Source organism: Apodemus sylvaticus, chromosome 3 (genome assembly GCF_947179515.1).
Source record: "Apodemus sylvaticus chromosome 3, mApoSyl1.1, whole genome shotgun sequence".
Lineage (NCBI taxonomy): Eukaryota > Metazoa > Chordata > Mammalia > Rodentia > Muridae > Apodemus > Apodemus sylvaticus.
The window spans coordinates 150,110,047-150,131,602 of record NC_067474.1 but is presented as its reverse complement, the minus strand read 5'-3'; the positions used below and the strand labels follow the sequence as shown (position 1 = coordinate 150,131,602).

The 21,556-nt window shown below is 44.9% G+C and overlaps 2 protein-coding genes across 3 annotated transcripts in view; one reads left to right on the top strand and one right to left on the bottom strand.

Annotated features, from left to right (window-relative positions):
- Positions 1 to 1,655: 1,655 nt before the first annotated feature.
- On the bottom strand, positions 1,656 to 6,685 carry Tex46 (testis expressed 46). Its single transcript, XM_052175706.1, has 2 exons — positions 6,497 to 6,685; positions 1,656 to 1,964 (listed from the first exon to the last, which is right to left on the bottom strand). The coding sequence occupies exons 1-2, from the start codon at positions 6,683 to 6,685 to the stop codon at positions 1,656 to 1,658; spliced, it is 498 nt and encodes a 165-aa protein (XP_052031666.1).
- Positions 6,686 to 13,683: 6,998 nt separating this feature from the next.
- The window catches only part of Kdm1a (lysine demethylase 1A), a 55,585-nt gene continuing 47,712 nt past the window's right edge, over positions 13,684 to 21,556 (top strand). Inside the window, exon 1 of one of the 2 annotated variants that reach the window (XM_052177789.1) lies at positions 13,684 to 14,217. In XM_052177789.1, coding sequence (XP_052033749.1) covers positions 13,861 to 14,217 — 357 coding nt within the window. In that variant the 5' untranslated portion in view covers positions 13,684 to 13,860. The remainder of the gene's footprint in view (positions 14,218 to 21,556) is intronic. The other variant, XM_052177790.1, reaches the window with a different exon arrangement.

Here is a 21,556-nt window from a genome sequence, read left to right as displayed (position 1 = left end):
GAGATGAGGTTTCTAGTTAAGACTCCTAGCCAATGACACTATGGAAGGTTACAGCTGTCACTCAAAGAAGGAACTGGATTGTCACAGACACTGTTTTAATACATTCACTCTAACCAGGCACTGGAGGAAGAGTGCAGCATCTGCCCCTGCCAGGAAGATCTGACGACAAAACAGAGTTAAGAAACCTGTCTAAGGAGCCACCATATACAAAGTTCAAAAGTGCTGTTCAGGGCTAGCAAGATGGGTCAGCAGGTTCAGGCACAGGCCGAGTTTGATCCTCAGTAGGTGTGCACACATATACATAACTATAATGAAATTTCAAGATTTCTCTTTTAAATTTACGTGTGTGCCTGAGTGAGTATGTGTACCCCCCTGTATGTAGGTGCCCAGGGAGACCAGAAAAAGGATCCCCTAGAACCAGAGTTACAGGCAGTTGTAAGCTGCTCAGTGTAGGTACTGGGAACTGGCCCCAGGTCATTAGCAAGAGCAATGTGTCTAATCTTGGTTGTCATTGTCACACCTGGGTAAGGGAACCTCAGAGTTAAGAACTGCCTCTACCAGATTGGTCCATGGCTGTTTTTCTTGATTGCTAATTGATTCAAGAAGGCCAAGGTCACACTGGGTGGTAGCATCTCTGGGAATGGGGGCCTGAGCTTCAGAAGAAAGGTAGCTAAAGGCTGGAAATGGTGGCATAGCCTTTGATCCAGCCACTCAGGAGGCAGAGAGTTTGAAGCCCACCTGGTCTACAGATGGAGGTTTACGACAGTTGGGTCTGTACAGTGAGACCCTGTCTCAAAAGAAAAAAATAAAGATGGCTGACCATGAGCCAGCAGGCAGTGTTCCTCCACGGTCTCTGCTTCAGTTCTTGAGCAGCTTCCTGCCTTGAGATCCTGCTCTAGTTTCCCTTGATGATGTAACTTGTAAACCAAATAAAGCCTTTTCTCCTCAAGTTGTTTTTAATCATGGTGTTTTTTATCACCATGGCAACAGTCTGGGACTGGATTGCTTACCTTGAGAGGAGAAGGGTGTATGCTGCTTTCATTTCATTTATTAGTGTGTGTGTGTGTGTGTGTGTGTGTGTGTGTAGGTTAGAGAACAACTTACAGGAGTCAGTTCTCTCTCCCAACCATGTGGGGTTCTGGGAATTGAACTCACATTGCCAGGCGAAGCTGATCGGAAGCGCCTTAACCTGATGAACCAGAGAGTGTTGTTTTGATTCTTCATTTTTGAAATACTAGAGATTGAGCTTGAGACCTTGTCCACCTTAGGCGAGTGCTCAACTGCTGAACTGCATCTCCGATACAGGAGCGCTTGTTACAAAGCAGTATTGGTTTTTCTAACTCTCTTTTACTTCCTTTCTCCCCAAATAATGTCTGTCTGTCTGTCTGTCTCTCTCTGTCTCTCTCTGTCTCTCTCTGTCTCTGTCTCTGTCTCTCTCTCTCTCTCTCTCTCTCACACACACACACACACACACATGTCACAAAGACTAGTCCTCACTGCTAGCACCACACCTTCTTAGACCTACAAGTGCTGTGAACTAACTAAAGCTCTTTTTCTTCATAAAGTTCCCAGACTCGGGTATTTTGTTACAGCAGCAACAACAAGACCAAACTCATACACTGGGTCAAGATCACATCTGCAGAGGCTAGCCCATCTCAGTCACATTCAGTGGGGGTAATGGTAGTACATTTAGACATGGTGGAAAACGCGGAGTCATTCCTTCTCGACCTGTGCCTCCTCCTGGAGAAGTTCTGCTGTCTGCTGTTCCACCGGCGGCGATTTATTTTATTCCATATGACGAACACCTGATTTTCCAAGGCTTTCAGTTTCATCTCACTGAGCATCAGCCGTTCAAGGACCTTATCTTGGAGGGCGACGCAAGCATTAATTTTCTCCAGCTCTTCCTTGTTCGAGACGGTGTTGTTGGGATGGACTTCTGGAGCCTTTGCAGTCTCTGCCTCCTCCTAGGATTCCCATTAGAAGAGAAGAGTCAGTTCATAATGATAATTCCTCCAACACAGAATAACTGCTCCAGGCCAGGTAAATTCTAATTTTTTTTTTTAAATAAATCTTTGAGACAGAGTCTCATGTAGCCCAGGTTAGCCTGGAACTCACTATGTAGCCAAGATGGTCTTGGACTCCTAGTCCTCCCGCCTCTACCTCTCCAGTGATGGAGTCACGTGTGTACACTACGTCTAGTTTATCTGGTGTTGAGAACCAGACTCCCAGGCTTGTGGGCACTAGGGACTACCAACTGAGATACATCCCCAGACCTCCAGGCCACTTTTTTCAATCAATTCTTGGGCCCACCAGCATGGGGAGACATCTTTGGCATAATTTGTGGTTCTGGTGAGGAACAGTCACTTTCTCACCACCCCACAGCCGACACCCCCTTCCCTAAACTTCCTAGACCCACTGGTGTCTTTGTTTCATAGGAGTGATCTGCCAGCTGTAGCAGGCATATAGCCCTGTCCACAGGTTGACAAGATGGCTCAGTGGGTACAGATTGTTCTCATCAAGTCAGATGTGAGTCTCATCCCCAGGACTCACATGGTAGAAGGAGAGAACTGATCAGTTTATCTACCCAACATGTGCTGTGGTACAAAGTACCCGCACACATTACAAAAATAAATGAATTAAGGCTCCTTGGTGTGTGTGTGTGTGTGTGTGTGTGTGTGTGTGTGTGTGTGTGTGTGTGTTCCAAAATCTTCATTTTTTCTCAATATTATCTCTGAGCATTTTCTCAGGACAGACTCAGAGTTTGATCCTCACTATTCTTTATGTGCCCCCCCCCCTGTTTATAGTAACATTTTTTTTCATTTGGATTCAGCTACAAACTGCTGGTCTTTAAAAAACTAAACACTTTCATATCTATCTACCAACTAGTTATCCATCCATCCGTCCATCCATCCATCATCCATCCATCCCTCTATCTATCCCTCTATCCCTCTATCTATCTATCTATCTATCTATCTATCTATCTATCTATCCATCCATCCATCTATCTATCTATCTATCTATCTATCTATCTATCTATCTATCTATCTAACTATCTTAGTGTATATCTGTTTAAGCCAGTTCTAACTTAGGTCATCAGTCTTGGTGGCAAGTGCCATTACCCCCTGAGCCATCTCACCAGCCCAAACTGGTGATCTGAAGAAACAATCTCAGGCTAGGATAGCTCAGTTGTTGGACCATCTTCTTGGCATGAAAGAAGTCCCGGGTTTGAACTCCAGCAGTGCATAAACTTGGTTGTGTTGCACACACCTGCAATCCCAGCACTCAGGAAATGGAAGCAGGGAGGATCAGGAGTTCAAAGTCATGCTTGACTACACAGTGAGTTGGGGGGGTCAGCCTGGGCTACATGAGACCCTCCCTCAGTAAACCAAGTAAAAAGTTGTGGGAAAAAATGGTAAATGCCATGCCAAATTCTCATTGTTTCTCTTAACAACTTATCACAGTAAATAAAGTGCTGGGGATGGAGCTGGGTGGTAGAGAGAGAGGGACAGGGAAGACGGGGTGGGGAGAGAAGAGGGGAGGGCAGAGGGAGGAAGGAAATTTCAGGAATATAACTGAAGTTTCTGTGAACATCATTTCTCTCCTGGGGGGCCCCTTCCCTCAAATACCACTTCCTGTGTTATAATCCTGACTTTGGTATTTAATGTGTTTATGCTTTTTGTCCTTTGTAAATGTATGGTGCTTGTGTGTGTTTTCATGCTAGAATGTGTGTGAGCATGTATGTATTCTTGTATGGAGAGGCTCCAGGCTAGGTTTCTCCTTGAACCCAGAGCTCACCACTTTGACTAGCCTGGCTAGCCGGCCATTCTGCAGATCCTGTCTCCTCCTCCTATAGTCTAGGATTACAGGTGGACCACTCTGCCAACCCTACTCTTAATGGGTACCCACTAAGCCAACCCTGCTTTTAATGGGATGCTGGACATCCAATTCCAGTCCCCACATTTGCCCATTGAGTGCTTTGCCTGCTGCTTTGCATATCCCTAGCCTTCCCTTCAGATGCCTTTTTTTAGTTTTTAAAAAGTATTTCTTTTCTCTCTCTCTCTCTCTCTCTCTCTCTCTCTCTTTATTATTATTATTATTATTATTATTTTTTTTTTTTTTGGATTTTGGTTTCTTGGAGACAGGGTTTCTCTGTATAGCCCTGGCTGTCCTGGAACTCACTCTGTAGACCAGGCTGGCCTCGAACTCAGAAATCCTCTTGCCTCTGCCTCCCAGAGTGCTGGGGTTACAGGCGTGCGCTACCACCGCCTGGCTAAAAAGTATTTCTATGTTTAGATTTAGGCTTATTCACTTTGTGTTTATGAGTGTTCTTCCTTGCATGGATGCATGTGTACCTGTGCATGCAGTGCTCAAGAGGGGTGGTGAATGGGAGAGGGCACTGGATCCCCTGGAACTGGAATTACAGTTCCTGTGGAAATCAGAAGAGGGCATTAGATCCCTGCAACTGGAGTTACAAGCAATTGTGAGCTACTCTGTGGGCGCTGGGAACTGAACTCATGTCCTCTACAAGAGCAGCAAGTGATCTTAATTACTGAGCTATCACTATCACTCCAGTCCCAAATGATTTTTATTTTATATGTATGGGTGGTTTTGCCTGCACGTGTGTCTGTGCAACATGTGGATGCAGTGCCGGCAGAGGCTGGAAAAGGTCATTAGATCTCCTCACAGGCAGCTGTGAGCCACTGTGTGGATGCTGGGAACTGAACCTGAGCCCTTTGCAAGAACAACCAGGGCTCTTAAAGGGTGAACCATTTCTCCAATTATTATTATTTTTTTTAATGGGAAGCTGTTTTGCTGTCTCCAGGTAACATCTGGCAACATCTGGAGTTATTCTAGGTTGTGACAAATAAGGTGGAAAGTGATACTAGCATTTCCTATGTAGAAGCCAGAGAAACTGCTTATCAGTGCCCCTTTCCCTCTTACACATACACACTCCCGTGCATGCACGATCAAGAACCATCCTGCCCAGAGATGTCCCTGCTTTCCAGAACTTCCTAGGATAAGATATCTGCTACAGCGAGGATCCAGAATATCTCCCAAAAGCACATGAATTAAATTAAAGGCTCAGTTCCTGGTGTATTTCAGAAGTGGTAGAGATGGGATTTTGCTGGCATGCCTTCAAAGGGGGCCGTGGAACCCTGTTTTGGTTTGTCTTCTAAAGCTCCTTTTCACTTTCTGGCCATATGTGCTCAGTTTTACCCTCTCTAGCCAACAACCCACTGGCAAGAGAGTTGGAAGGGATGGGTCCATCAAGTGGAAATTTCCACTTCAGGTCCATCCAGTCAAGAGTCAGAATCTCTAAAACCATGAGCCAAAAAAGAAACACACACACACACACATACATACATGCATACACACATACATACACACATAAATACACATACATATATACATATACATACATACACACACATACACACATGAACACATACATACATACACACAAGCAAACACACACATACACACATATATACACACATACATACACATATACACATACACACATATATACACACATACACACATATATACATACACATACATACATACACATATATATACATGCACACATACATACACACATATATACATACACATATACATACACACACATAAATACACACATATACACATACACACATACATACATACACACACATACACACACATCCATACACAAAGATATACATACATACACACATATATACATATATATGCATATACACATACACATACATATACATACATATATACATATACACATAAATACACCCATACATACATACACAGACACATACATAATACACACATATACATACACACATATACATATATACATACACACATACATACACATAAATACACACACATACACACATAAATACATACACACATACACATACATATACATATACATACATACACATACACACATACACACACATACATACACACATAAATATACATACATACACACATATACACATACACACACATACATACACACATATACACACATACATACATATAGAGGTTATAGCAAGAGAAAACTGACTGACACAACCTCTCCATTTCTGATGTCTACATTATTCTATTTCATATACGTATATATGTACATATATACATATATATGTATACACACATGTATATGTATATGTATATGTCCGTGTATATCTATTGAAAGGTTTTTTTTCAGTTGAAATAGTTGATAGTGTTGCTGAAACAGAATGGAACCCGATATATGTCTAGTGTGCTTCCTGTTTCACAGCTCAGTCAGCAGAAGCGTTATTGAAGGGATTAGTCCACCACCACCCAAGAGGAGACCCCAGAGAAAAGACTTAGCTCAGAGTCTTAACATTCTTCAGCCCAACCCCTTACCCTTATTCTAAGGCCCCATAAACCGTCTCTGAGCCACCCTGTCAGTGCAGCCTGGAGAATCCCATAACCCTTAGTTAGTGCTAAGCAAGCTCTTGCTCACCTGGGGCGGGGAGGGAGCCCAGTTGTGTTCCTGTTTGACCAGCCAGTTGCTGAGCAACAGCAGAAGGAGGAGGAAGGCAAACAAGAGGGGCTTAAAGCTTATCAACCAAGCCAGGAGCGCTCCTATGGGGCCTGAAGAAGCCAGGAACCCATGGAAACTCCTCAGAAGAAAGATTAGCTCCCCCAGCATTATGGCAGCCAGGGGCAAGGCCCCAGGCCCCTGCTTCTGTCTCCTCTATGACAGGAGGCATGACCACCCACTCCTCTGATTCATAGCCAGCTCCCCACCCTGCTATCGCATAACAATAACGGCTGTTATGTCTTAAGGGCCCCACTGTGTGTGTGTCAGGCTCTCTGACCTCCTCTTGGCAGCCACGTGACACAGGTCCTCAGCAGCACCTCTCTCACGAAAGCTTCCAGGTGCCCCTGAAAGAAAACAGCCGAGGCTATAGGCCACCTGCTCTCATAATGGGGGAGGCCGCAAAAGAAAACTGATCTGTAATGTGGAGCTAAGGGAAACAGGTTACTGTGCCTCTACACAGTCACGGCAGGGTACTGTCAGTAAGTCTGCAGAGGCTGCACACTTGATTTACTTTAAAAAAATTATACTTAGACAGCCGGGCAGTGGTGCATGCCTTTAATCCCAGGACTTGGGAGGCAGAGGCAGGCAGAACTCTGAGTTCGAAGCCAGCCTGCCTGGTCTACAGAGTGAGTTCCAGGACAGCCAGGGCTACACAGAGAAACCCTGTCTCTCTGTCAAACCAAACCCTGTCAAAACCAAAAAAAAAAAAAAAAAGTAAAGTTGTAAAGTATTCTAAGCGACGGTGGTGGCACACGCCTTTAATTCCTGCACTTGGAAGGCAGAGGCAGGCGGATTTCTGAGTTCAAGGCCAGCCTGGTCTACAGAGTGAGTTCCAGGACAGCCAGGGCTACACAGAGAAACCCTGTCTCAAAAAACCAAAAAAAAAAAAAAAAAAAAAAAAAAATTATACTTAGTCAGGTGGGGTGGTTCACGCCTTTAATTCCAGCACTCAGGGGACAGAGGCAGGAGGATCTCTGAGTTTGAGGCCAGCCTGGTCTACAGAGGATACAAGATAGCCAGGGCTATACAGAGAAACCCTGTCTCAACAAACAAAACAACACTCCCCCACCAAAAAAAAACCCCAAAATATATTTATTTATTATTTGTGTATGTATGAATGTATGAGAACATTCTACCACATGGGTCTTAGGGGTCCAACCCAGGTTGGCAGGCTTGACAGCATGTGCTTTTGCCCACTGAATGGGACTTTCTGCTTATTTTTGTATCTTAGTTATTTTAGGTGTATGGGGACGCCAGAGAACAATTTTGTCTATCATTCCTCAGGAGCCGTCCACCTTATTTTTTTGCAACAGAATCTCTCACTGGGACTTGGGGATCACCAGTTTGGTTTGAATGGCTGATCAGCAAACCCCAGGGTTTCTCCTCTCTCCACCTCCCCAGTACTGGGATCACAAGAGCATACCACTGCACCTCGCTTTTTATGAGAATCAACCTCGTGTCCTTGTGCTTGCACGGTGAGTACTTTACACACAGAACCATCTCCCAGCTAGCTCTTGATGGACTTCTTAATGTTAGTTAGTGGCCTTACACTGTAAAGTTAGATACTAGCTAGGTCACTTAATGTCAACGTGACACTAGCTAGTCACCTGAGAGGAGGAGACCTCAGTTAAGAAAATGCTTCCACAGGTGGATCTCTGACCTTAGGCCATCCTGGACTACAGAGTGTTCCAGGACAGCCAAGGCTGCACAGAGAAACCCTATTTCAAAAAACAAAAACAGGAAAGAAGAAAATACCTCCATAAGATTGCCATGCAAGAAAGGAAGGCCTGTAGGATATTTGCTGTTTCCAATATTTTTAAAAGAATTATTTATTTTATGTATACAAGTTCACTGTAGCTGTTGTCAGACACACCTGAAGAGGGCATCGAATCCCATTACAGATGGTTGTAAGTCACCATGTGGTTGCTGGGATTTGAACTCAGGACCTCTGGAAGAGCAGTCAGTGCTCTTAACTGCTGAGCCACCTCTCCAGCCCCTCAACATAACATTTTTATTGATTATTTGGGTATTTCAAATAATGAACCCTGACCACACTTACTTCCCATTCCTCCCAGGCCTACCCTCTCACCCATGTGCACCCCTTCCAGTACCCCAGGCACAATTTGTGTTACCCATATACTCACTGGAGCATGGACAAACTCCCAGTGGCCAGCACCTTAAAGACAAGCAAGTCCTTTCCCATCACCCCACCAGAAGTCATCAAATATAAAGAGCTATACTTTGGCATCTTTATCACAATTTTATAGGACTCTCTTCAATAGCTTTCTGTCTAGACTGTTTCTTTTGGGGCGGAGGGAAGGGGGTTATGTTGCAGAAGCCTTCAGTGTCTCTCATTTTCAATGATGAGTCTGGAAGCATCGATACCTTTGCAGCAGAAGCTTTCTGGTCCATAACAGCCAGCAGCATTAGAGATCATGGACTCCCACACGGTTTCTCCAGCGACTGCATGAACCATGGCCCCAGCACGGATCATGGATATCAATACGATCCCTGGTGGCAGCAAGGACCAGGGACATCTACAGAGCCTCTGTTGGCAGCACAGATCACTGATGATAACACAGCCTCTGGTGGCAGCACAGAGCATGGACATCCAGATGGCCTCAGGTAGCAACACAGTCTATGAGCCTCAGTCTGGCCTCCAGTAGCAGCACGGGATCACAGACACCAGCACACCCCCAGCTGTGGCTGTAGCATGGGCCACATATAGCAATGTGGGTTCTGGTGGCAGCATGGACCATGGGGGTTTTTCAAGGAAGACCAATCCAGAAAACGAAGCATTCTTTATCTCAGACAGAGTGTTCAGGGGCAGAACCTGCACAAGCTCCAGACTGCTGGTGTAGGGGTCTGTCTTAATTAGTGATTGATGGGGAAAAGGACCAGCCAATTGTGGATGGCGCCATCCCTGGGCTGGTGGTCCTGGGTTCTGTAGACAAGCAGGATGAACAACCCAGAGAAAGCAAGCTAGTAAGCAGCACCCCTTCATAGCCTCTGCATCAGCTCCTGCCTCCAGGTTCCTACCCTGTTTGAGTTCCTGTCTGCCCTGTCTTCCTTTGATGATGAACAGTGACTACATCACTTCCACAAGTGTGAGTCAAATAAACCCTTTCCTCCCCAAGTTGTTTTTGGTCATGGTGTTTCATCATGGCAATAGTAACCCTAAGATGCTGACTTTGGGGATAGAGAGATGGCTCAGTGGTTAAGAGCACTGACTGCTCTTCCAGAGGTCCCAGCAACCACGTGGTGGCTCAAAAACATCCGTAATGGGATCCAATGCTTTCTTTATTGTTTTATTTTATTTTTGAGGGGAGGTATTTCCATGCAGCCAGGCTGGTCTAGGATGTGTGGCCCTTGTGCCTCTGGCTCCTAGGTGCTGAGATTATAGGCACTTACTACCTTACCTGGCAGATGTTAACTTTTTAAAAGAGGATAAGTTAGTTGCCTAACTTTGAAATTGCCCTCAAAGAATTGGAAGAATCATCCTTTAAAACATTTTAAACAACAATAACACCATTGCTTGTTTATTTACTTATTTATTGCAATACTGAGGATTTGATCTAGGGCCTCATGGATGCTAGACCAGCATGTGTATGTGTGTGTGTGTGTGTGTGTGTGTGCACTCTCGTGCGTGCATGCATGCGTGCACACACCAGAGGTCAACCTTGGGTGTCATTCCTCAAGTCATCCGCCTTGCTTTTTGAGATGGGGTCTTCTCGATTTTCCTGAGTTCACCAATTAGGTAGACTGGTGAGCCAGGAATCCCCAGGCATCTGCCTGTCTCTCCTTCCCTAGTCCAGGGCTGGAGTACAAATGCCTACAACTTCATCAGATGGTGTTACATGGGTTCTCGGGATTGTCCATAAGTCCTCACGCTTGAATGGCAAACACTTTAGCCAATTGAACTGTTTTCCCCACCCCTCCCCAACACTCCACTCCTCCCTGTCACTAAGATACACAGTCACTTTGAACTCTGACTGAATCCCAGGCTCAGTTGTAAGCCTGTGCCCATAAAAACCATTTCAAAAGCAAGGAGTTGGAGAGAAGATTGTATATCCGTGTGCATAGCAACATTATTGACAAAACCCAAAAGGTCAAGTCAGGTGATCCCAGGTGAAGGCTAGAGGATCAGGAGTTCAAGGGCATCCTTGGCTGTACAGCAAGTTGGAGGCCAGCTTGGGATGCAAAGATCTGTCTCACAAAAAAAAAAAAAAAAGGTGTTTGGGAGTCAAGTGTGTGTGAGTGTGTGTGAGTGTGTGTGAATGTGTGAGTGTGTGTATGTGTGTGTGAGTGTGTGTATGTGTGAGTGTGTGAGTGAGTGAGTGTGTGTATGTGTGTGTGTGAGTGTGTGTATGTGAGTGTGTGTGTGTATGTGTGTGAGTGAGTGTGTATGTGTGTAAGTATGTGTGAGTGTGTGTGAGTGAGTGTGAGTGTGTGAGTGTGAGTGTATGTGTGTGTACGTGTGTGTAAGTGTGAGTGTATGAGTGAGTGTGTATTTGAGTGTGAGTGTGTATTTGAGTATGTGAGTGTGTGTCTGTGTGTGTATGTATGTGTGTATGTGTGTATATGTATGTGTATGTGTGAGTGTGTGTATGTGTGCGAGTCAGAGTGTGTGTGTGTGTGTGAGTGTGTGTTGTATCAGTGAGGTGGCCCAGTCAGTAAACTTGATAAACTGAGTTTAATTTTTGGGATCCATATTGTACAAAGGGAGAACTGAACTCTGCAAATCGCCTCTGACTTCCATACACCCCCCACTACCACCACACTAAAATTTTAAAAATCCTTTATTTATCCTTTACTTATTTATTTTGAGATAAGTATCTCTGTGTAACAGCCCTGGCTATCCCGGAACTTATCTATAGACCAGGCTGGCCTCATACTTACAGAGACCTGCCTGCCTTTGCCTCCCAAGTGATTGTATTAAAAGGTACCAGGCTTTAAAAGCTTTTAAAAATAAGGTAATGGATTAAAAGCCAAAAAGTCTGAAGCAGTCAACTATGCATTGATAAATGAATGGATAAATAAAAAGGGGAGCTGGAGATATAGATCAGCTGGCACACTGCTTGTTGCGTAGAGTGATGGTTAAGGTCAGTGGCAGAATTGCCCGGGAGGTGGGCCTCAGCCATGCCTGCGGGCGAGTAGCTTCACCACGTTAACTGAAGTGGGAAGACTGGTCAGCTTTCCCGGGCAGCCAGCTTTCCCGGGTGGCCCACTTTCCCGAGTGGCCCGCTTTCCCGGAATCCTGGACTGGGTAAGAGGAAGAAAGGAAGCTGAGTGGCACGTGTATTCGTCACTCCAGGCTTCCTGATTGTGTGTGTCATGTGACCAGTTCGCTCTAGCTGCCTTGGCTCCTCTACCAGGACGGTGAACCTTGAACTGTAAGCTCGTTCAAATTCATAGAGGCAGGGAGTAGGACAGTTACAACCAGGGGGAAGGGAGAGCAATATGCTTACATCTTTTTACATTATATATCGCCTATTTATGATGGAGGAGCAGGATTTAGCACCAGACTTCCTTACGTTACCAGCTCTTCCCTAAATCACTCTCTTCTCTTCCTCACAAAGCCTTCTCTAGTCCCTCAATATAATTCTACCACAGTCACCCATTTTGTTGATTGTGACCATGACAACATACTTCACACATGGGACATATATGGTACTGTGAATACATTTTTTATTTCCTGCGTACAGTTTTTGGTTATTGGTTTGTTTTTTGAGATAAGGTTTCTCTGTGTAGCCCTGGTCATCCTGGAACTTGCTCTGTAGACCAGGGTGGCCTTGAACTCAGAGATCTGCCTGCCTCTGCCTCCTAAGGGCTGGGGTTAAAGGCATATGCCACCACCTTCAGCCTGTTTTTTTTTTTTTAAAGGCCTATTTTGTTCACATAGTTCAGTGACAGCATCACCCCAATCTCAGTATGGAATTTCCTCCAGCAACCTTCCTCCTGCTGTTTTACCCTCAACTTCATCACCTTAGAATAATTTAACAAACAAACAAAACCCTGTAACAGGGCCCCAGATCTTAGTAGGCTAAAGGATCTTAGCACAACTAACTCAGTGTATCATTCAAACTGTAAAACTTAGCACATAGTACCACCTGCCAAAACCAAAACAAAGGCCTAATCCATCAAAGTTCATAGTTCTGGAAAATGTACTGACCTTGCTTTTTGGCTTCTGTAGTTCTGCTTCTAGCTAACTGTTCTTGTTAACTGAAGTTATGCCAACCCAGGACATGGTTTTTGTGCTTAAAAGATCGCCCTGAGAAAGGCTCCAGGCTACACTGAAATCTCAAGCACTCAGTGTAGTTACTAGACGGCTAATAAAGACTTTCTATTGGCTTAAGCCCCTATCTTCATTCTTCTCTGGTGAATACCTCACAGCCTCCCCCAACATCCTATGCATCTCAACATCTCATAAATAAAACACCTACATTCACAACATTAGAAAGAACTGACCCAGGCCGAAGAAGTGTTATGCGCCTGGAGATGAGGGGCATGGTGGCAGGCATGAATGCAGACTGTGTGCCGCCCCAAGAAAGAAAATAAACAAGGCTTGGCGGCAAGAGTCAAAACACGTTGACTCAAATCAGAATTTCCTCATTTCTATTTTATTACTGTGGAAATTCGTGCACTCTTTACTTTCCCACAGTCCAAGCAGGGCCATTATGAAGTTAGTTTCGCTAACTTGGCTCTAGGGATAACTCGGGGCCATATACATTCTGGACAAGTGGTCTAAAGGTTGAGTTAAAGAGTACAGGATAATTAAGTGATCATTAAATAAGTTGTACTTTAGAGCATTCCTCTGTCTCAATTAGGTGGTAAGCCCTCTGAAAGCCGGAATTCCAAAATTCAACCCTTGCCCTGCAGGGAGAGTTAATGGTATTAGTCGAAGTGTATGGGCAAATGCATGAGTGTATTGAGAGTTTTCCTTGGAAATGGTCCTAGGAGGTCTGGTCGGGCTCAGAATCCGAAGTCAGTTTTATGTGCTGGGGCGGACTCCAATCGCAGGGGGCGCTCTACATCAGCCTCGCGATCGGAGCGGCGGCTCCGCTCTAGCCTCCGGGACCACTGCTCTATGATCTTGAGCCGGGGACAAGCAGCTGCTTTTTGTCCTGGCGCGGCGGGAGCGCGCAGGGCGCGTGCGCACGCGGAGGTGTTTGGCTTCCCGCGGACCGTGTGAGGTGCGGGGCGGAGAGGCGAGAAGCGGCTGCAGACCCACGGAGCGCCAGACCGAGAGGCCCCTGCGGCCCGCGGCGGCCAGGCGGCCGGAGATGTTGTCTGGGAAGAAGGCGGCGGCGGCAGCAGCGGCGGCGGCGGCAGCGGCTGCGGCTGCTGGGACGGAGGCCGGGCCCGGCGCGACAGGCGGCGCCGAGAACGGCTCTGAGGTGGCCGCGCCGCCTGCGGGCCTGGCCGGCCCCACCGACATTGCTACCGGGGCGGCGGGCGAGCGCACTCCCCGAAAGAAGGAGCCTCCGCGGGCCTCGCCGCCCGGGGGCCTGGCCGAGCCGCCGGGGTCCGCAGGGCCTCAGGCGGGGCCCACAGCCGGGCCCGGCTCCGCGACGCCCATGGAGACCGGAATAGCGGAGACCCCGGAGGGCCGACGGACCAGCCGGCGCAAGCGGGCCAAGGTGAGGCTGTGGATGAGCCGCTGGTCCCGGGGACCGGAGTGGGGGCGGGGGAGGGGAGGCCCAGCCTTTGTGCGGGGACCCGGTGTATCGGGCGCAGGAGGGTGTGACCGTGATCCTCTGACTGGGAAAGATGGCTTCCCGTCGCGTTTGTCTACCTGTGTGGCAGATGTGTGTACGGACGTCGGGCGGCTTCTGGGTTGAGTGCACCGGGGAGATAGATGGCTGTGACACTGTAGAGTCAAACCGCATGAAAAGGAAGAGACTTTTTCTTTGTGTTTTTAAAGGTCTTGCTGTACGCCAGATGCGCGCAGACTCTCCTTTTATTTTTTTAATTTAAAAACAATCATTTATTGTGTGTGTGCGAGTTGAAGTCATAGGACAACTCACCTGAGTCCATTCTGTCTTTCTACCATGCTAAGGAATCGAACTGAGGTTGTCAGGCCTGGCGGCCAGCGCTATCTTGGGCCCCGGGTAGACTTTTAAAAATGTGGAAGCGGATGAAGAATACCCAGTTGGTCATGGTGTGAATGTAAAGATAAAGATTTGGCATCAAATCCAACACTATACACAGATAACCTCTGTCTCACACCCCAGTATGCCAGATGGTGCATTTGGCACAGGGCCAGCGTTTATCGTTTTCCCATACACCACTGGACTGGTATTGTTAGCTTCATTTTAAGAATGAGTAAAAAGAGGTTTACAGTTTCAAAGTTTGGTTTTTGACAAGGTGTCATTCGTTACTGAAACAAAACCCTCTGGGTCAATAACATTGCCAAGCATTGGTGTGGCTTTATTGAACAGCAGTGGCTTTTCCCTGAGATTCTTTTTTTTTTTTTAAACGATTTATTAATTAATTATATGCAAGTACACCGTAGCTGTCTTCAGACACTCCAGAAGAGGATGTCAGATCTTGTTACAGATGGTTGGGAACCACCATGTGGTTGCTGGGATTTGAACTCAGGACCTTCGGAAGAGCAGTTGGTGCTATTAACCGCTGAGCCATCTCTCTAGTCCCTTCCCTGAGATTCTTAATCCGATTGGGAAACTGGAAATATGTATGGGTGTGTAATGAATACAAGGAGTAGTCTAAGGGGCTGGAGACATGGCTCAGTGGTTAAGAGTACTAACTGCTCTTCCAGAGGTCCTGAGTTCGATTCCCAGCAACCACATGGTGGCTCACAACCATGTGTAATGGGATCCGATGCTCTCTTCTGGTGTGTCTGAAGACAGATACAGTGTACTTATATAAATAACATAAATAAATCTTTTAAAAATAGTCTAAGCATGTGACTGGATGGCACAGAACTTGTCTAGCAGGATTGAGAATTTGCATTTCTGTTCGTAGCACTGCGAGATAAAAGCAGGTGTTAAGTAGTTGTGTGACTTAGATAACTTTTTGTACATTGTTCTCTCCTGCTGTGCTGGGGAGTTGAACCTTTTATGTGCTAGACAGGTTCTCCACTATGTCCCCAGTCCCCCTTTTTATTTTGAAACTAAGTTGCCCAGATTGGCCCTGAATTTATCTTGTGTCTTAGGGCTTGAACTTGTGATTCTCCTGGATCAGCCTCCCTAGTGACTGGGATTCTAGGCCTGCCTCATTAGGCCTGTGATCTCAAATACCCATGCTCGACATATTGTCCCACCTAGGCTTCCAGAGTAGTCCCTGAACTGTACCAGGCTGCTGTGTATCACCCCGGTCAGTGGGATGAGTGTGACCAGAAGAGCCTTCAGCATCATGTTTAAAATGAATTTGGAGGGAAGACCTTTTTTTTTTTTTTGATATGTGGGGGCCTTTATCAGACATGCATTAGAAAGGTGGAGTATTGGGGCTGGAATAGTTTTAGCAGAGATGGAGAGGAAGGAAGGGTCAACCAAAACCAATTATGTGTGAAAATGCTATAAGGAAACCTACCAAACATGTTTTTAAAAACCACAAAACTAGAATCCTCTTAAACCTGAAGAAAGTGCATGTGAGAAGGCAAAGACATACAGTGACACCCAACCCCAAGATAATTTGAATACATTTCAATTTGCCTGCATTATTATTATAATTTTTTTAAAGGCATTAGAAAAGCACAGAGGTTGACTTGAACCCTTGGACATGAAAAAAGGCAGAGTCCAGTGGGATTCCATTTTATCAAGTCATGACCAGAAACTGAGATAATTTAAAACAGATTTGAAGTCTGGAGAGATGGCTCAGAAGTTATGATTGCTGGCTGCTCTTCCAGAGGTCCTGATTTCAATTCCCAGCAACCATGAGTTGGCACAGAACCATCTATAATGAGATGTGGTGCCCTCTTCTGGCATGCACGCATACATGCAGTCAGAACACTGTACACTTAATGAATGAATGAATAAACGATAAATAAATCTTTAAAACAATACAGATTTGAAATAATTGATTGTGTTGCTTTTATATTATGTATTCATAAGATAAAACAGTACCACAGCCAGTTTAGAACATTTTAGTTTCCCAGAGACACCTGTATCCTGTTGTCTTTTCTCTCTACTTCCAGCTCCTGGCAATCTGGTCTACTGTCTGACTGTATGGAGTTACCTATTCTGAACATTCTGTATGCAGTCTCAGTTTGTGGCCCTTTGATTTTTGCCTTTAGTATGGACTTTTGGGGGGGTATCACTTTTTTTGCTGTTATGTATAATATAACTGTGAACAACATACAAGCATACCTTTTCAAGTCTCTAGTAAGACTGTAGAGGAATTTTAATCTAGCAACATGGCTGCTCTGGCAAGGGATCACATTCAAAGACCTTCTTGGTCTGTGTGAGCCAGCTGGAAAGACATGCCTTTAATCCCTCTGTCTGCAGTAAGAAGACAAGCCCTTAGTACACACCATGAATCCCAAACAATGTAGGTAAAGTTAGTTTGTAGAAGGAAGCAGCCATGTTTGAAAATGACATCTAATTGAGGGGCAGACAAAGTGATGAATCAGAAAGACTTGACAGAATGAGTCAGAGATAGGATACACCTAACTCTCAACAGAACAGCACAGAAAAGAGTGGTAACTCAAGAGAGCAGCACAGAGAGAGGGAGAGGGAAAAAGGCAGTTTTACAGAGACAGGGTGCAGGTGAAGATAGACAAGCCAGAGCATGGGAAGGAGCCAGAAGATTAGGACAGATTGTCAGTTTGAGGCTAAGCAGAGCAACTTAGTGAGAAGCCTAGAAGCCAGTTTGAATCAGTCAGCTTGGAGAGGAGTTTGGACCAGAACCGCTGAGTTGAACCAGCCAGCCAGAGTTCAGCATGAACTAGAAAGGGTGAGTTTATTCAGCAATTAGTCTCTGAGCCACAATTACATCTGAGGAAATAAAATTTACTTTTACATAATACCTGGATTATAATCTGTGGGTTACATGTGAATTCTGCTTTTCTTTTGTGAGGAATTGCTACCAAATTTTTTTCTAAAGTAGCGCTACAGTTTCACTTTTTCATTAGCAATGTGTGTGGGTTCTATTTCCCCCATCTTTGTCCTTACTTAGCATTGTCTTGTTTTTTTATAGCCATCCTTGTAAAGGTGAAATGCTATTTCATTGTAATTTGATGTTCTTTTTCTTTTTTTTTTAAATTTATTTATTTTATGTATATGAGTACACACTGTAGCTGTACAGATGGTTGTGAGCCACCATGTGGTTGCTGGGATTTGAACTCAGGACATTTGGAAGAACAGTTAGTGCTTTTACCTGCTGAGCCATCTCTCCAGCCCCAGTGTTCATTTTCTTAATGACTAATGATGTTGAACATGGTTTTTGTTTTTGTTTTTCTTATATTTGTATGTAAGATAGCTATTATAAAAGTTTCTTTTTAAAGGACCCCCCCCCCAAGCTGATCTTAAACTGTGTACTTGAAGATCATACCTGATCACTTGCATCCACCTTTTTTGTTTTGTTTTGTTTTACATACGGTTTTGGTTTTTCAGTAAAAACAGCCCTGGCTATCTTAGAACTCAATTTGTAGACCAGGTTAGCCTCAAACTCAACAAAGATCCACCTGCTTCTGCTTGAGTGCTGGGATTAAAGGCCACATTCATCCACTTTTTTGTTTTGTTTTTGGTTTTTTTGGTTTTTTGGATTTGTTTTTTTTTTTTTTTTTCCCGAGACAGGGTTTCTCTGTATAGCCCTGGCTGACCTGGAACTCATTTTGTAGACCAGGCTGGCCTCGAACTCAGAAATCCGCCTGCCTCTGCTTCCCAGAGTGCTGGGATTACAGGCGTGCACCACCACCGCCCGGCTCTGCATCCACCTCTTAATTGTAGTCCTGGGATTACTGGTGTGTCACTTATACCCATTCTTTAAAAATATTTATCATATGTAAGTACACTGTAGCTGTCTTTAGACATCCCAGAAGAGGGCATCAGATCTCATTACGGATGGCTATGAGCCACCATATGGTTGTGGGATTTTGAACTCAGGACCTTCAGAAGAGCAGTCAGTGAGTGCTCTTATACCCATTTTTAATCTGGCTCTGGGGATCAAATTCAGGGCACCCAGTGTGACAGGTGGGCACTACACTGGCTGAGCTGTACCCCAGCCTGACTTAGTTACATTCTTGGTTCAGTTTTTTAAAAAATGGGCTTACAAGATCTTTTTAAAGTAAGATTTATTTTTTTGTTTTAGTTTCAAAACTTTTAAATTTTAATCAGGTCTAATTTATGTACTTACTTGGCTTATTCTGTTACTCCCAGGATTGCTTCTAAGGAATATTTTTCTGGTCCTATCCATGTGTTTTTCTGTCATGCCATTATAACACTGTTCCGGTTATTGTGTTTTTATATAAGATTTTGAAACCAAGATGTGTCAACTCTTCAACTCTTTTGATAAAGATCATGTTGATTGATCTTTTCATAGGAATTATATAACTACTTTATTCTTTAAAAAAACACAAATGGAATGTTTTGGGGGATGGTTTGTTAGGGTGCCTATGTATATATTTGTGTACATGTGCTTGTGCACGTGCACACTTATGTTTGTATGCATATGGAAACCAGGATTGATACTGTCTTCCTTAACCACTTTATTTTCTGAACTTTAACTTCTAGTATTTTTGATTTTGCATGTCTGTCCTGCCAGCTTACTCCAAGGATCACCTATATCTCTTGAGCACTGGTATTACTTGTGGGCCTTCATTCCTGGCCCCCTTTTTTGTGGGTGCTGGGGATTCCGGTCTTCCTTTCTACCTCGATTGTTTGTGCTTTTATCCCAGGAGCCATTTCCTAACTCTATGATCAGCTCTTAAACTTTCAAAAGAAACATAAGATATGTGTTTATTTTGGGGACAATTAGAAGCAAGGATGTGGAGCTAGAGAGATGGCTCAGTGGTTAATAACACTGGCTGTTCTTCCAGAGGACCAGTACCCAAATGGTGACTCACCACCTGTCTGTAACTCCAGTTCAGGGGACCCAATGTCCTCTTCTGGCCTATGTGAACAGTGCATGCATATGGTGTTCAAAAATACTTGGACACAAAATAACATTTATTTATTTATTTATTTATTTTGGTTTTTTGGATTTGTTTTTTTGGAGACAGGGTTTCTCTGTATAGCCCTGGCTGTCCTGGAACTCACTCTGTAGACCAGGCTGGCCTCGAACTCAGAAATCCACCTGCCTCTGCCTCCCAGAGTGCTGGGATTACATGCGTGCGCCACCACTGCCCGGCAACGCAAAATAAGTAAAAAAAAACAAAAAAAAAAAAAGCAGCAGTAGGAAAGAGGTGGGAAATTTCATCCCTTCATAGCCAGACTTAGAGCTAGTGTGAACTCTAACTTCAGTGGAATGGTATACATCCATTTAAGGAATAAAAGCAAGCTGATGGATGTGGGTCCCACTGGCCACCATGTGGACCCACATGTGGGGAAATGGAGACAGGAAGCTATTAGAAGTTTATTGGCTGCCAGAAGTTTCAGGTTCAGAAAGAGACCCTGTCTCAAGGGACTAAAGCAGAGAGTAATAGAACAGCACACCCACTTTCCTTCTTTGGCCTTAGAATGTGTGAGTACTTAATTAACACCGGTGCACATACACCACACAGACGGTTTCTTAAAAAGGAAGCTGAGGCATGTTATTGGGGGTGGGATTTTGGGGGACCTGCTTGAAGTCCCCCAAATAATAAAGACGCAGAAACATTTGTATAGTATAAAGCTGTTGGCCTTTTACTGGGGCAGACTCTTAGCTACAATCTAACTTAACCTAACTTTCCTGCCATTGCATCCCCACTAAGTTACTCTTTTTTTTATTTTAATTATTTTATTTCTTTATATTTCAGTTGTTGCTCCCCCTCCGGTTCCTCCTTTCTACAATTCCTCATCCCATTCCTCTTCCCCCTTGCCTCTGAAAGGATGCTCCCTCCCCTAAGGCCATCCCCCTTTCCTGGGACCTCAAGTCTCTTGAGGATTAAGCACATCTTCTTCCACTGAGGCCAGACTAGACAGACTTCTGCTATTTATGTGCCAGGGTCCTTGGACCAGCCGTGTATGCTTCAGGTTGGTGGCTCAGTCTCTGGGAGCTCCCTGGGGTCTGGGTTAGTTGAGACTGTTAGTCTATGGGGTTGCCCTCCCCTTCAGCTTCTTCAATCCTTCCCCTAATTCAACCATACGGGCCCCCTATTTCAGTCCAATGGTTGAGTATAAGTATTTGCTTTTGTCTTTGTCAGCTGCTGGTAGCCTGCCATGCAGGCCAGACTCCCATCTATAAGCACACAATAGCATCAATAATAGTGTCTGGCCTTGGTGCCTTCTCCTCACCCCCGCCATGAGATGGACTCCATGTTGGGCCTGTCACTGGACTACCTTTCCTTCAGTCTCTTCTCCATTTTTGTCCCTGCAGTTCTTTTTAGACAGGAACAATCCTGGGTCAGAAATTTTAACTGTGGGTTAGTAACCCAGTCCCTCCACTTGAGGCCCTGTCTATCTACTGGAGGTGGACTCTCCGAGTTCCCTCTCCCCAAGGGAGATTGGGGCATTTTAGCTAAGGCCACCCCCATCAAGTCCTGAGAGCCTCTAAGTTATTCTTAGTTCTTAGACTCCCTGCTTCATTCCCTCCTTGCTCTGGCTTCTCTTGCCCAGTCATCTGATCAGCCCCTTCCCTAGCTCTTTATTCTCCAAAAAGCCACATTCCAGTCTGAACCAGCTGCAGGACAACTCTAGATCCATCTCTTTGAGGGTTGCTTACTTTATCTTTTTTGGCAACTTGCTTTTCAACATGAAAATCTCAGAGAATCTGTTAGTATGTCAATTAAAGAGACAAATAATTGCAAAAAGCAGAAAAAAATATCCAAAGTGGCCACAGTGAGAATAGAAACTAATACCTGAATTGCATTTTTGGTTCATG